At 43.9% G+C, this 16,950-nt stretch overlaps 1 protein-coding gene across 3 annotated transcripts in view; it reads left to right on the top strand.

The window, feature by feature from the left end:
* Positions 1–16,950, top strand: part of LOC129707191 (engulfment and cell motility protein 2) — a 129,158-nt gene that overhangs the window by 98,089 nt on the left and 14,119 nt on the right. For all 3 annotated transcript variants that reach the window (XM_055652011.1, XM_055652009.1, XM_055652010.1), the window contains 3 exons: positions 257–361; positions 2,717–2,825; positions 6,656–6,792. In XM_055652011.1, coding sequence (XP_055507986.1) covers positions 257–361; positions 2,717–2,825; positions 6,656–6,792 — 351 coding nt within the window. The remainder of the gene's footprint in view (positions 1–256; positions 362–2,716; positions 2,826–6,655; positions 6,793–16,950) is intronic.

Below are 16,950 nucleotides of genomic sequence, written 5' to 3'. Positions count from 1 at the left end.
TGACTTTGGTAAAATGGTTAAATTGTCCCTGGTGTGCAGGATAGTGTTAGTGTAGGGCTAATTTCTGGTTGGTAAGGACTCGGTGGGCCGAAGGGCCAGTAACCATGCTGTATCACCAAAGTAAACATTCCTTGTATCTGTCTTGCTGATTGTATTGCATAACTTGACTGTCTCATTGTTTTTGAATTCTCAGAAACAATAGAAGATTTGTGTATTTTTCCCACATCAATACTACACCTTCACCTTGTATTCACAGAATCATGTCAACCCAGCCATGGACTTTACCCAGACTCCTCCTGGAATGCTGGCACTGGACAACATGCTGTACCTCGCAAAACTCCATCAGGACATGTACATCAGGGTGAGAATCCATGCAGTCCGTTCTTTCCAAAGTTCCTGCCTCCTGATTTGATTGAAGGAACTAGATATCCCATGGTAACTTGGCCAGCAGCTGGTTTTCACATGTGCCATGTGAATTGGAACCCCTCCCCCACCCAAAATGTGGGCATTATCCAGCAGCATCACTGAGCAGCTGTGTTTTTTCACTGCTGTTCTTAGCCATAACGTTTAAAATATAACATTTGGACAGGTACATGGATAGGATAGCTTTAGAGGGATATGGGCCAAATGCAGGCAGGTGGCACTAGCGTAGATGAGCATGTTGTTTGGCGTGGACCGAAGGGCCTGTTTCTAAACTGTATGAATTTATGACTAAATTATCTGAGGCCAAACGTAGCAGGCCTGTAAATCCCGTGACTTAAGCATAAATCTAGGATAGGACTTTGGAATACAGAAATGTATTCTATGGGATATCTCTGTGGGAGTGAGATATTACCAAGGGCATGTTTTAAAAAATGCATGTAGTGCAGGTAGGGACTGTTAACATGCTGGCTAACGTTTACCCCTTCACCAACTATTGGCATTCTAAATAGACATTCACGTTTCTGACATTTGGCAGTGCATGTGCCAACAGATACATTTGCTAAAGATACACAAAATGGTGGAGTTACTGGGTCCCTCCTCCACCCGTCACACCAGCTTTTTGTTCTCGCTTAACAAACAGCTGACAATGAATGGCCTGTTTCCTTTATCATTGTTACTTTTTTGCATATCGGTGCGGTCATTCATTTGTTCTATATCTCTCTATATCATCGTCTATATCTCGTTTCCCTTTCCTGTGACTTTCAGTCTGAAGAAGGGTCTCGACCTGAAACGTCACTCATTCCTTCTCTCCAGAGATGCTGCCTGTCCCTCTGAGTTACTCCAGCTTTTTGTGTCTATCTTGTTTTAAACCAGCATCTGCAGTTCCTTCCTACACAGATATATTTGCTAACATTGAATGTGTGTCCTGAGATTTTGAAAGGTGAACAATAGATGTTTTCATTATTCTCTCTCACTCGCAAAGTAACATTTAAAGTTTTGAAAAGATCTCTAAAATCCAAACAAGTTGAGTTAACAGCAAGCTAATGAAAACTAGTCAGATACTCTATTTCCCAGTGTGAAAATGTTAAATACAAGAGGGCATAGGTTTAAGGAGAGATGTATAAAAGAGATTTGCGTGGTCATAGATTAAAAAATGAGGAATGAGCCATATCGGAATGAATTGGAAAGAGATTCCTTTCCTCTGAGTGAAGAAAATGTTTGGAATGTTCTTCCAAGGAGGGCAGTGGAACCTCAATAGCTGAGTACATGGAAGCATGTTCGGAAATTGGAGGCACAAAGGGAATTCTGGTGCTGGATATCCAAATAGTTAACTTGCAAGTTGAATCAGTAGTAAAGGCAAATGCAATGCTAGCATTTATTTTGTGAGGACTAGAATATAAAAACAGGGATGTCATTCTGAGGCATTATAAGGCACTGGTCAGACCGCATTTGAAGCGCTGTGAGCAATTTTGGGCCCCATGTCTGAGGAAGGACGTGCTGATGCTGGAGAGGGTCAAGAGGAGGTTTACGAGAATGATCCCGGGAATGATTGGGTTAGCATTTGATGACACCGGGTCTGTACTCGCAGGAGTTTAGAAAGATTGAGGCGGGATCTCATTTAAACTTGCCGAATTGTGAAAGGTCTGGATTGGATGGATGTGGAGAGGATGTTTCCATTGGTGGGAAAATCTAGGTGCAGAGACCATAGCCCCAGAATAAAAGGAAGTGCTTTTAGGAAGGAGTTGAATTTAGTCTCCGTGAATCTGTGGAATTCATTGCACAGAAGGCTGTGGAGGCCAAGTTAATGGATATTTTTAAGGCAGAAATGGATAGATAAATTCTTGATTAGTACGGGATTCACGGGTTATGGGGAGAAGGCAGGAGAATTGGGCTGAATGATAAATCATCCATGTGTGAATGGTGGATTAGACTTGATGGGCCGAATGGCCTAATTCTCCTCCTATCACTTCTGAAGCGCAGGCCCAGTCAATTTTGGGAAATTAAGGGATATGAAGTTATGTCCTGTAATACCCCAAAGAACGGAAGAAGCACTGAGAAGAACTCAGCTGTGATATTACTGTCATGTAGGTATGAAAATTGTCAAATGGCCTGCTCTTATAGCTAAAGTACTTGCACCAGACCTGGTTAGTTCAATTAATAATATCCATGTTGGACAACTTTAGGAAGATCGGGTTCAAGTTCACTTTAAAGTGAATGCAGCATTTGTTCCAATGACTTGTGTTTTCTGTAATGTTCATGGATCTACTCACTGATGTTAAACATCTGGCTGCAGATTGTCCTGGAAAACAGCAGTCGAGAGGACAAACACGAATGTCCTTTTGGACGCAGCAGCATCGAGCTGACTAAGATGATGTGTGAAATCCTGCAAGTTGGAGAGCTGCGTAAGTGTTATTAAACATCTACACACTATCCCCGTGACAGACTATAATACAGCCTGTCTCAACATGGGGCCTTACTTGTGCAGCGTCTTTAACATTTAAAGAAAATCTTGAAATACTTTGCAAGGTCGCAATCTTATGACACCCTTCCTAAAAGTAACATGAGATGAACAGTTCAATGAAGGCCTATTTCCTTGCTTCGTCATCCTTATGATAGCATTAAAGAAGGCCCTTCAGCTGATTTGGTCCACTTACTGCCTGGGAGTAAAGAGGGGTCCCATTTCCCCTCTTTTTATTTGCCCCTGCAATCTGTTCTCTCATGCCCATCATCTCTACATTGAATCCTATTGCCACTCACCTATATAAAGGGGAAAATCTTATGGTAGGTGATTATCTCGGTGGGCGGCGCGACTCGCGTCGCAGCGGCCTCTGCAGTCCGTCTGTCTTTTTGTTATTTTTTGTCCCGTTTTAATGTAGTTTTTATTTTTTTTTTGATGGGGTATGTGTGTGTGTGTGTGTGGGGGGGGGGGACTTTTAAAATCTTTCCCCTGCACGGAGAACCCGACCTTTTCCCTGTCGGGTCTCCGTTGTCGTTGGGGCCGAGCACCGTGGAGCGGCCTCCAACCGGAACGACCTGGGGCTCCAGTCACGGAGCTGCGGACCTACACACCATCGTAGAGCTGGCCGGCTTCGGAGCGGGTGGAGCTGTGGTGGCGCTCGGCTGCGACCCGACCCCGGGGATTCGGAGGCTTACTGCAGGTCTGGTGGACAGTGACACTGGGAGCCCGCGGGTCCCTGCTGGGAGACCGCTTTTCGGGGCTTCCACAACGGCGACTTCTCCCGCCCGAGTCGCGGGGTCGAAGAGTACCTGGAGCGGAGCCTTACATCGCCCGGCGTGGCTTCAACAGCTGCGGGACTTTGCCAGCGCCCGGCAGGGGCTCCAACAACAAGACCCCGAGCGTGGCCTTGCATCACCCGGCGCGGCGTTAATGGCCACGGGACAATTGCCATCGCCCGCCGGGGGCTTTGACTCTGACATCGGGAGGGGAATGGGGAGTGCAGGGGAGATACGTTTTTTTTGCCTTCCATCACAGCGAGGAGGAGATGCGCTGTGATGGATGTCTGTGTAAATTGTGTTGTGTCTTGGGTCTTTTTTTCTTGTGTGTATGACTGCAGAAACAACATTTCATTTGAGCCTCTGAGGTTCAAGTGACAAATAAATTGTATTGTGTATCCACTCCTGCCAGAGATAAGCAGATGGTGAGAACGTGCTCCATTGAGAGGATGGTCGGCTTCTGCCTTGTGTAGGGTGCCATTGCCTGCACAGACATTGCTTTGTGGCATCATATTCACTAATGTCTAACAAAACATTGAAGGATGATCCTCCCTCAGAAGGCAGCTGGTTTGCTAACCTATGTAAACCTATGTTTGATAAAATATATAAGCAAACATAATGCAAGTCCAAGATGGATATCCTGACACTCCCCATTCTTTCAAACCACTGCTGTAATCGCTGCATTTCATCCATTACAGCCAACCAAAAGGTGGCTACTAGGCGATCAGTTGATGCATAACACGCAACTCTGCTACTTATCTGCTGTACTGTTAAATAACATGTGTTCAACAAATTCATTGGCGTACAAAGAGTAAAAGTCGATCTTGGACGGATATGATCCGAATGCAGATAAATGGAAATAGTGCAGATGGGTAAATAGGTCAGCATGAATATAGGTCTGTCTCTCTGCTGTACAACACAACTGAATGGTTCTTTTGGGTGGTGCAGGTAAGTCTCTGCAGAATAGGCCCCAAGATCTGAGTGTTCTGCATAATTCAGCCTCAATACAGAGGGCTAAGTTATTGCCAGCAAAGGATGTGAGCAGTTGGGTAGAAGAGAGGCAACATAGATGTCTCATTCCTGGCCAGGGTGCCTAGACTAATTGTCCATTTGATAGGGGTGCTAATCTGTATAGAGTTTGTACGTTCTCTCCATGACCTGCATGGATTTTCTCTAGGTGCTCCGGTTTCCTCCCACACTCCGAAGACATACAGGTTTGTAGGTTAATTGGATTGGTAAAATTGTAAATTGTCCCTTGCCTGTGTAGGATAGTGCTAGTGTGCGGAGATCGCTGGGTCAGAACGGACTTGGTGGGCCGAAGGGCCTGTTACAAGGCTACATCTCTAAAAAACTAAAAGGCAACCCAAATAATACAGGTTGGTCTATAATAGGATAGATCGTTGAATCCCCAAGAAACCTAATATTATAGAAAATCATGTCACAAAGACCACTATATCAATGGAGTACAGCGGGTTAGCGGACTAGAAAGTTTCAGACTTGCTATAACAAACTGACATGCCAAGTGGAAGAATGCTAGTGATGAGACCTCATTCATAGAGATTGTGGTTGGATGAGTGTTAAGGCTTTGTTGAGAATGTGTAGCTGATGGTGCAACTTGTTAATGTGGTCATAGAGAATGCATTTACTCACCTTGAGCATATTTTGAGGTCTGTGTACATCCTGTATCCCTGGTCTTGAGTTTGGCTCCTGGCTTTAACTTTCACAGCTGTCCTCACAAGTTATTGGTGTAGAATTAGGCCATTCAGCCCATCGAGTCTTCTCCGCCATTCAGTCATGGCTGATCTCTGCCTCCTAATCCCATTTTCCTGCCTTCTCCCCATAACCCTCGACACACGTTCTAATCAAGAATTTGTCTATCTCTGCCATAGATATATCCACTGATGGCCTCCACAGCCCTCCGTGGCAATGAGATCCACAGATTAACTACCCCTCTGACTAAAGAAGTTCCTCCTCACCTCCTTTCTAAAAGAGCACCCTTTAATTCTGAGGCTATGACCAGTGGAAACATACATTCCACATCCACTCTATCTGTGCCTTTCATTATTCTGTAAGTTTCAATGAGGTTCCCCTCAACCTTCTAAACTCCAGTGAGTAGAGGCCCAGTGCTGTCAAACGCTCATCGTATGCTAACCCACACATTCCTGAAATCATTCTTGTATACCTCCTCTGGGCCCCCTCCAGAGCCAACACATGCTTCTGCACATATGGATTCTCTCACTCTCGTCTTCTCCCACTGGTATTCTTCACTCTTCACTCACTACCTGAATCCGTTTGAAGCAGCTCCAAGAGGATCTGTTTTCCCCATCGTCCCCCATTAGGGATTCCAGTACAGTGCCTGCAATCTATGGCCACGAATTACATGGTAAATTGTAGTCGCCTCTGAGGTGGCTTCCTCCGCTCCTGCACGTTATGACTTGTAACCGTGCTTGAACCGGTGCAATCACGTGTACTCCCTCCTAAGGCGCAATGGTTCGAAACAACATGCTTAGTACTGGAAAGACCCGGAAATAATTGAACAGACGGCAAAATAAGTGTGCTGTCCGCATCAGATCCAATGCCCTTGAGTTCTCTCACCGATTTTCATGTCTTACTAATTTAACTTATAGACAAGGCGGCACTGCGGTAGAGTTGCTGCCTTTCGGCGCCAGAGACGCGGGTTCGATCCCAATATGGGTGCTTGTCTGTACGGAGTTTGTACGTTCTCCCCGTAGCCGAGTGGGTTTTCTCAGTGATCTTCGGTTTCCTCCCACACTCCAAAGACGTACATGTTTGTAGGTTAATTGGCTTGGTTTAATTGTAAAATTGTTCCTAATGTGTTTAGGATAGTGTTAATGTACGGGGATCGCTGGTTGGTGCAGACTCGGTGGGTCGAAGGGCCTGTATCTCTAAACTGTGCTCATTTTGTTTTGTTATTCGAGTGTGGTAAATTGAGTAAAAAAAATGTTGGCGTCTAATTGTTATTACTTTGTGGGTGTAGCTAATGAAGGCTGCAATGAGTACCATCCTATGTTTTTTACTCACGATCGAGCTTTTGAGGAGTTCTTCTGCGTCTGCATCCAGCTACTGAACAAAACGTGGAAGGAAATGAGAGCAACATCAGAGGACTTCAACAAGGTGAGGTGGTGCTGCCAGATCAAGTCTAGTAGTGACTGAAACAGGAATCTTGAATTGCAGACTCTACATTAACTGCACTTACACGGAGAATTGTTTCCTAATATTATACTTCCCATGTAATTTGAATTCCCCTAACAGCAAGTCATTCTGCTCTGGGAAAGGGATGTATTCCATCCACCCACTGTGCAGCTGCTAATGGCACTCGCTTCTTGAGCGTAGGATGTATGTTATACAACTATAATGACAGTAGAATGTTGTGGAGTATCACTTTGTGCTGCGTTGACAAGGCCACCAGCATAATACACGATTCTCACCCCAGTCACTCCCTCTTTTTCCCCTTTCCCATCAGGCAAGAGGTACAAAGGTTTGAAAATGCAAACCTCCAAATGCAGGGACAATTTCTTCTGTTATCAGGCAACTGAACCCTCTTCTGATCAGCTACAGAGTGGTCCTGACCTCCCATCTGCATTAATTCAATTAACAGTGCTTCAAACTATCTATAATTGGCATTTATCGTGCACTAAACGTTCTACCCTTTCCCCTGTACACTGTACACTGTGAATGGCTTGGTTGGCTGACTGGATAGCATACAGCAAAAAGATTTTCACTGCACCTTGGTACATGCTATAATAATAAACTAAACTAAACTCTTTGTGTTTGTATTATGCTTTTAAAACATCCAAAAGCATTTTAAGAGTGGAAATGGGGGGAGAGATTTGGATCTGAATGAAAGGATGTCCTCGGGCAAGGCTAGTAATGGTGGTAGATTTTTGTGCGAAGAGAGATTAAAAGGACAGAACAAGAAGTTAAGACTTGGGCAGCTCAGTACAGAGCCTGTCAGTGGTGGATGAAAATGAGGGATTCAGTACGGACCAAAGTTTGAGGAAATGGGAAGTCAGGAGGTCGTTTGGTGGGTCAGTGGTGGAGAGTTAGCAGCTGCAACGGTCTGAAGAAGGGTCTCGACCCGAAACGTCACCCATTCCTTCTCTCCAGAGATGCTGCCTGTCCTCGCTGAGTTACTCCAGCTTTTGTGTCTATCTAGCAGCTTCAACACTGATGATCTATCGTGTGTTCAGCACGCAGGTGCAATCATGAAGAAACCGTGTCAACTTACTACCTTAGAAGTTTAGAGAGGTTCAGCAGGTCTTTGAATATTCTAATTTTTTAGAAAGTATCTTGACTAGTTGCATCATGGCCTGGTATGGTAATTCCAGCACACAGAAACTCAAGAGGCTGCAGAGTGTGATGGACTCACATGCACAGAAGCCATTGCCTCAAGAAGGTACCATCTATCTTCAAGGGTTTCCACCATCCGGGCCATCTGGTACACCAGCCACCATCTCCTGGCACTGTCACCATATGATACAGGTGGCAGGTGATACAGAAACCTGAAGTCTCCCACAACTAAGTTCAGAAACAGCTATTTTCCTACAACTGTCAGGTTTTTGAACCAACCTACACAGCGATAATGCTGCCTTGCACTACTGTAGCTTTTTCTTCTAATTATGATTTTGCACATGTTTTTTTCTTTCTTTTAAAATTGTGTGTATAATTTGCTTTGAAAGGCATAGTTAGAGTGGATGTGGGAAGTATGTTTCCACTGATGGGAGAGTTTAGGACCAGAGGCCACATTCTCAGAATTAAAGGGCACTCTTTTAGAAAGGTGAGGAGGAACTTCTTTAGTCCGGGGGGGGGGTAGTTAATCTGTGGATCTCATTGCCAGAGGGCCGTGGAGGCCATCAGTGGCAAAATCTCCTCTCGGGCGTAGCAACTGCCAACTTAAAGGGCCTGTCCCACTGTACGAGGTAATTCAAGAGCTCTCCCGAGTTTAAAAAAAAAATCAAACTGGTGGTAAGTACGTAGAATGTACGTAGCGGCTACGTCGGAGCTCGTGGACGTCCCGTAGCGGCTCGTAATGCTAACGGCAGGTACTCGGGAAACGCGGTAACTCGTGAAGTTTTTTCAGCACTGCAAAAAATGTCCACGAGAGCCCTGAGTACCTACGAACGGCCATTACCGTGATTCTCCGAATTCGAATCAGGGGAAACTCGGGAGAACTCTTGAATTACCTCGTACAGTGGGACAGGCCCTTCCGAAAACTGATGTAGTAGGAGGTCATAAAGATTGGTCAATTCTCTCTCAATCACTAACAAAAAGGGTCTTTTTGCACAAAAGGCCTTTGCAGACTGTGAATGAAAACGTTCTGAATTGTGGCTGAATAGACTTGACTCAGTGGCAGCATTTGAATTGGAAGGTTGTGGGTTCAAGTTATGCTTGAGGATGTTGTGGGAATATTTTAAGCTGCAATCCAAAACTGAATTGAAGATCGCTACATTGTGGTGGGTGGGGGAAGCATTTAAACAAAGTCCCCTTTTGCTTACTTGCATGGATGTAAAAATCCCATGCGGTGCTGTGGGATGGAATGGGGGGAAAAAAATGAATTTTCTTGGGAGTCTCGTGCTATGTTTATCCCTTAACCAGAACAGTGAAATAGCTTATTTTTGGTGATGACTTCATTGTTGTTAATGGGGGTTTGTTATATCCAACTTTCTACACTACAATGGCGACTACTTTTGAAGTAATTAATTATCAATGAAGTAGCTTTGCAGTACTGGGCAACTGTGGAAAAAAATCTCAATGTCGTACTATATTCTTGCCAATGGATCTTTACCATAACATTCACTAGGGCAATTAGAATGGCAAATGCCTTTTGCCTGTGTAGTCGAATTGATTGGGAAGTAATGCTTGTAAACGATAGGACTATGAGATCCAAGGGGCTGCTGGTTTTTCCAGCAGGATGATTGATGCTGTCTGGCCTCTTACCTTTGAGTTCCTTTGGCAACCTAAAATTACAGGGTAGCAGATAATTGCAGGGGACCTGAAGGGGGAGATACAGTGGAGCAGCTCTGCTGTCAAAATAACTGCCAGCCCCAGCTGTGATGGCAAGGTTATTCTCTGCAGTTTTATAATTTCACTCCCATCAAAATTGCTCAGAAAATTAACATTTTCTGTACGAAGCAGGCAATTATTTTCTACCCTTCCCATCGCTTCGATATTCTTTCCTTACTGCAACGTGGTTGCGCTTTTGGTATGTGCCCAATGATCTAAACACAGAATGCAGCAAGGCGGCAAGGAGGCACATCAGTAGACCTACCGCCTAGCAGCAGCGGAGACCCGGGTTCGATCCTGACCAAGGGTGCTGTCTGTACGGAGTTTGTACGTTCTACCCGTGACCGTGTGGGTTTTCTCCGAGTTCTTCCGTTTCCTCCCACACTCCAAAGACGTACAGGTTGGTATGTTAATTAGTTTGATATAAGTGTAAATTGTAAGTTGTCCCTAGTGTGTGTTAATGTGCGGGGATCATTGGTGGGTGCAGACTCAGTGTGCCGATGGGTAAATTAAATTAAAAGGCATCGCTAGCACATGGAATCTGTTGTGCGGCTTTGTCTATTATCTGATACCTGCACACACACACGTGCAATATCACAAGATGCAGGGATGAACATATGGACACTTGTAAACGACAGGACTATGATATCCAAGGTTAGTCGGCCAGGATTGATGCTGTCTAGCCTCTTGTCTGAGTTCTTTGCCAACCTAAAATTGCAGGGTTAGAGATAATTGCTGGGGACCTGAGGGAGAGATTCAGTGGAGCACACTGCTGTCTGTGGATGTGTGTCTTCCAGATATACAGGTATGGACGGTGTCATTGTATCTGATGGACACGGAGATGGGCAGGGAGATGCATGAACTCACGAAAGCTGGATCAGGACATCCCAGCCACCCATCCCTTGAACTCTCGCCCACACTAGCCTTCTCATCCATGCAGATTGTGTTCTGAACCTAATGTTCGTCAGAAGCAGGATAGACCAGGGTGCAAGACGGGTAATGGCAGTAGGCTTGGATCGGTGGACAGATTACCAAGTGGCACAACTACAATGCTTCCAGCCATGCCGAGGTTACTCATGTACCTCATCTGTCACGTTCAGGTAGAGGTGGATGTGTCGGTACCTACCCCCCCCCCCCCATCCAAAACGATATGACCATGACGGGTTCAAGAAAAGTGTTTGTGGCAACTATAGAACAGTTTGTGGAAACTATCCAACAATAAAAATCCTATATCAGGTCCCATGAGAGCTGATCCCACATCGGTTGATCCATCATTCAAACAAAGTTCACAATTTCATCGAGGCATAGAATGCTTGTAAATCAAGACCTCAAAGACCTTAATAGACTCGTGGTCTATTAAGTAGATGTGATTCCTACCCTCCTGTATACTTCTGAGATGCATGTAAAAATGCCATGCCGTGCATGGTAAATTTAGTTGACTTGATGTGAAAGGTTGTTGCATGCTTCCCATGCATATATTCGCAGGGGAATAATATCATGGGTCATTGGTGTACCTAAATCTACCGTGTACCACCTGCATGTTGTCGTGGGTGGACGTGAGTGAACTAATGAATGGCTGACTCTCAGTCTGAAGAAGGGTCTCGACCCTAAACGTCACCCATTCTTTCTCTCCGGAGATGCTGCCTGTCCCTGTTACTCCAGCATTTTTGTGTCTATCTACTGAATGGCTGAACATGCAAGGCAAAATATTTTATGAAATCTCAAAAAAGGTATACCAGAATTACAAATGACTAATTCAACGACTAATGTAGCAACTTTATGATCTCATTGTGTGGCATTGTTGGGAAGCCAGTTGTTCTATTAACATGGAGTTTGCTGACTGCACTGACAGGAATGTTAATTTGCAAAATGTACAGATGTCTTCAAATCAACGTTGCACAGGCGTTTAACTGCTGATTGGAAATTGTTGATTCAGTTGTACAAACCAAGTTGGGTTACCTTCGATTGAAGAGAAGCATGGAACGTCACCGTCCATATCTACCATCGATCACCTGCTCGCACTAATTCTATGTTATCTCACTTTCACATCCACTCTCTACACATCAGGGATAATTTAGAGGCCAATTAGCTTACAAACCCACGCACCTTTGGAATGTGGAAGAAAACAGGAACACCGGAGGAAACTCACGCAGTCACAGGGAGAATGTGTAAACTTCACACAGATAACACCCAAAGTCAGGATTGAACCAGGATCTCTGGCAGCAGTGTGTTAGAATTAGGTACCTGGTAGAATTAGGATTATGTTTTCTTCTCTAGGTTGACTGCAAAGTCTAAACAAAAGCTCTTGTGCAGTCCAATTTAGCCCCATTACATTAGCACAAAGTGAGCAAAATCTATTATTGATTTTATTTTTATTCTTGCATTGGTTAGTGCTGCAGCCTTGATAATTGTCCTGAGAAAAAAGCAACTTCTGTTTGCACAACTGAGTTACCTTAAACCAGCCTTGTAGATGGGATTGAATGTGTTGGTAATATGGGCAAGTGTTTATAGTTTGAACTCAGCGGGTTCCTTTTAGTTAGATTTTTGGAGTAATTCCACAACTTTCTGGTAGCACGTGACCAGATTTGGCGCATTCTGCTCTACTAACAATCAAATTTGCTCATTTCTAATCCAGAGGACTGGCTACTGTACCTTAAGAATGCGTTGAACGCCCCCAATGGTTTATTTAACAATTAATGTTACACAGTAACCTCTGGCTTGATGTCCAATTGAATCTGTGGGTTCTGAGGCACAAGAGACCGCAGAAGCAAAGAAAGGGATCTGCTGGAGGAACTCAAGGTGTCAGGCTGTACTTATGAAGAAACATGGATAGCAAATATTTTGGGTCGAGACCTTTCCATAGGCGGAGGAGTGAGAGGGAGCCTCGCAGAACTCCCATCAAAACGCGGAAAACTTGTTCAAAGAGAACATACCTTGAAAAATCTTCACAGTAAAGTAGTAAGTTACACATGTAGTAAAACATTGTAATAATGAACATTGAATTCTTCAATTTTAAGTCATTTCTACAAACACCCCCCTTCTTCTTTCCCCCTTCACACCCCCCCCCCCCCCTTATTTTTCCACCATTCCCTTTCCCTTCCACTGCCTGACCCTGCACCAGTTTCTTCTCTTCCCCCCCCAAAAGCCCCTGCTAAAAGTCAGTTACCAGCTTCACCCCTGTATCCCCTTGGCCTTGCGCCTGCTTCTCCCCCCCCCCCCCCCTGGGGAACCCCCCCCCCAAGCCCTATGCTAAAAGTCAGTTACCAGCTTCACAGTTTGCCCTGTATCTCCCTTGGCCTTGCGCCTGCTTCTATCCAACAATTTGCCTATCTGGGGAACCTCCACACCCAAGCTCATCTATTGCTGACCCTGATTTTCACTTCATTCCATTTATTTTTCCTCCTCTCCCAATCCCAATTCTCCCAAGTCTGAAGAAGGGTCCTAAACTGAAATGTCACCTATCCTTTTCTCCAGAGATGCTGCCTGACCCACTGAGTTACTAGAGCATGTTGTGTCCATCTTTAGTGAATTAGAGATGTCGAGACATGAAATGTTGACTGTACATTTTGGTCCACAAATGCTGCCTGACCAGCTGAATTCTTTCCTCCTTAATCCTTTGGTTAGTGTAAAGAATCAGTGGTCATCTCCTAAAATGCACTTGACATCAAATGTATTTTCTTGGGAACACAAGGAACTGCAGATGCTTGTTTACCAAAAAAACCCACTGCTGGAGCAATTCAGCAAGTCGGGCATTTCAACTCTCCTGGAGAGAAGGAATGGGTGATGTTTCGGGTCGAGACCATTCATCTTGAGTTACTCCAGCTTCTTGTGATGCTGCCTGTCCTGCTGAGTTACTCCAGCTTTTTGTATCTATCTTCGGTTTAAACCAACATCTGCAGTTCCTTTTAACACATTTCAACTCCCGTCCCATTCCCATACTGACCTTTCTGTCCTGGGCCTCCTCCGTTGCCAGAGTGAGCCCGCACGCAACATGGAGGAACAGCACCTTGTATTCCACTTGGGTACCTTACAAACCAATGGTTTAAACATTGAATTCTCCAATTTTGGGTAACTGCCCTCTCTCCCTTTTTTTTCTTTGCCCCCCCCCCCCCCTATTCCCTGTGTCCCACCTGGGTGCGCACCCATGTTTTTCACTATAATAGCCCCCTTCTCCATCAACCCTTCCACCTATTTTGTTTTCTCTGGCTTCATATTTCACACATTTTCATCTTTCATCTTTGGCCTTAGTCCACCTGTCTGCCAATTATTTAAAAAAGCTCCCCCTCTTCACTGCCTCCCCCCCACCCCCACTGGTACTCATCTATCATTTGCTAGGTCTTGTCCAGCCCCCATCTCTTCCAGCATTCTTCTCTCAATTACAATCAGCATGAAGAAGAGTCCCGACAAAACATCGCCTATCCATGTCCACTAGAGATGCTGTCTGATCTGCAGAGTTACTCCAGCACTAGTTTTTTTTTTAACGTATTTTATTATAGACCTGTAGCGTTTGTGTGATGTATGGGAGATTAATACCTATGGAATTGTCTTAATACAGTCGATAAAAGGAAAGATGTTTAGTTGGGTTGGGAGCTAAAGAGAAAGTAATGCGTTCCCACCTTCTGATGAGGACCATTTAAAATACTCTGGTAACAATGTTATTTCTGAACAGAAATTATTCATACACACATTTGGATTCCGCTTCATGTGTAAATTTAACATGTGCCAGTCTTCAAAGAGCTGGTGCATTACAAAACATTACAGAAAAATCTGCATAATAGTTGTGGAATGGGAAGTGTTAATGAGATGATGAGGGGAGAAATGGAGTGAGATTTCACAGCTCATTGAGCTCTTTGCCACACCCCTCGATATATCATTCCTGTTTTGTATGTGTTATTTGTCAGTGACTGTGTGGCTCTGATTGTCCCTGCTCTACAGACATGGACAGGCCTGTTGGTGAGTGTTTTGCATTTTGTGTTCTACGACATGGATTTGTTTGCACATTGGATGTTCTTCACTTTATTATTATTTAAAATTCTATTCATTTCCAACTGCTCTTGCAATTCTACCTTTTTTCCCTTTCTTTATTTCTTCCAGTTTAGTTTTGAATGCGTATTAGTTTGTGGCCTTAGAAAGAAATAAGTATTAAATATGCATAATATGTTTACATTTTGTACATCCTGTAAATGTATTCCCGTCTCATTAGCTTAATAAACATCAGCCATAGACCTGGATGAATATTAAGCCTTGGTATATTGCTATTCATTTTGTGAAATCAAAGATACTTGATCATTTTCATATAAGAAAATATTTGACATTGAGAGATTTAAGACTAGTTACTGCAATAAACATAGCCTTTGTTAGTTCATGCAAATTGATACAATTCCTTTTGTCAACACTCTGCTCCCAAAATTGGCATTGGCTGTGCCAAGTGTCAGCAATGTTTCAACAAATTACTCGAGCACTATTAGAACTACTACTGTTTGCTGTATTAGTTCTGAATTTAATTGTGCTTAAGTACATCTTTGGCCCCCTTTCAGGGATCACATCCTCCATGACTTTGGTAATTGATTCTGAGATTGGGTTCCCCCAGAATTAAAAGTTCAGATATCAATTGCAGAGACATCTTGAGTTAATGACTTTATTATCAAGGTAAATGTTTGACCAGGTGTAACATCTCTGAGCCAGTATTAAACTGAAATCAATTTTATTTGAGGGTAAATCTCTGTGCAAATGCTGGAGTTTCACACAACTCAAAGAGAAATAACCAGAACCATTTTAACACATCAACACCAGCGCATGGGCTTTTCATGGGGTGGCACCTAGGTTCTGTTTCTTCAATGGCTTTTATTGCATTACAAGTCCAGAGCTGGTGATGTTCTCTGAATACAAAAGATTCAGTAAAGTTCCATTTATCACTGCATGGATTGTGAAACAATCCATCCCTGTGTGTAGCAAGGCAGGACAACTTTGAGGCTATCAATATCTAACAACCATCTCCACTTATTCAATGGCAATACCAATGTTAAATTGCCCACAGTCAACATCCGTTACTTGCTTTAGCCACATGCAAACTGTGGCTGGATGTCCTGTAGCATATGGCTTGGCTGTCAACAGTCTTTCCACCATCTGTGAAACACACCCAGGAGTGTGATAGAATACACTCCTTCTGCCAGAATAAGTGCAACTCTCAAAAATGCCTTAAACTGGCTACCAACTGAAACAAAACTTAACTGGCTCCTGATATACTGGCAGTGTGGCTGCAGTAGGTAACACCAACAAGATGTACTGTAGCAACTCGCTGAAGCTTCTTCAGCAGCATCTTCCATATCCTTCGCTCCATAGATGTTGCTGCACCCGCTGAGTTTCTCCAGCATTTTTGTGTATCTTCCATATTCTTGACGTTTACCAGATATAAAGGTGAGAGCAGCAGGTACATGGAAATGTATCAGGTATCATTTTGTTCTAATTTTTTATTAGGGCAAAATACTTTGGGATATTCTTATGCAACTAAACTCTATCAGTACCATTATCAAGTTGACTGTAGCATTTAAAGGTGGCAGCTCATCACCTCTGGTACAATTTAAAATGGGCAATATCTGGTGGATTGTCAATAATACCTACATCTCAAGAATTAAACAATATAATGGAACTCAAGAATCAACTATTTTGTTATAAATGAATATTTTGCCGTTCTTCGTTCCATTGTTCATTGTGCATATGTAAGGTAGTATTGTATTTGCATTTTCAACAACCAATTGTCTTCAAATTCATGGACCTTGCAGAATGCACTGACCCAGCAACACTGCATGCCATTAGACTGACGGTGATAGCTGATAAAGAATGAGCATGCAAGATAACTGCTTGTCAACTGCTCTACATCAGTGCGACCAACGCAGGCTTGGCGATTGCTTCGCCCAACACCTCCGCTCAGTTCGCAATAACCAACCTGATCTTCCGGTGGTTCAGCACCTCAACTCCCCGTCCCATTCCAAATCCGACCTTTCTGTCCTGGGCATCCTCAATGGCCAGAGTGAGTCCCACCGCAAATTGGAGGAACAGCACCTCATATTTTGCTTGTGTAGTTTACACCCCAGCAGTATGAACATTGACCTCCAATTTCAGTTTGTCCCTGCTTTCTCCCTCCTTCCCCTCCCCTTCCCTGCCCTGAAGAATGGTCTCGACCCGAAGCGTCGCCTATTCCTTTGCTCCATAGATGCTGCCTCACCCACTGAGTTTCTCCAGCTTTTTTGTCTACCTTTTTTACAGCTT

Source organism: Leucoraja erinacea, chromosome 21 (assembly GCF_028641065.1).
Source record: "Leucoraja erinacea ecotype New England chromosome 21, Leri_hhj_1, whole genome shotgun sequence".
In the NCBI taxonomy this organism is placed as follows: domain Eukaryota; kingdom Metazoa; phylum Chordata; class Chondrichthyes; order Rajiformes; family Rajidae; genus Leucoraja; species Leucoraja erinaceus.
Note: the sequence above shows the minus strand (reverse complement) of the source record. Positions and strands in the feature narration are given on the sequence as shown.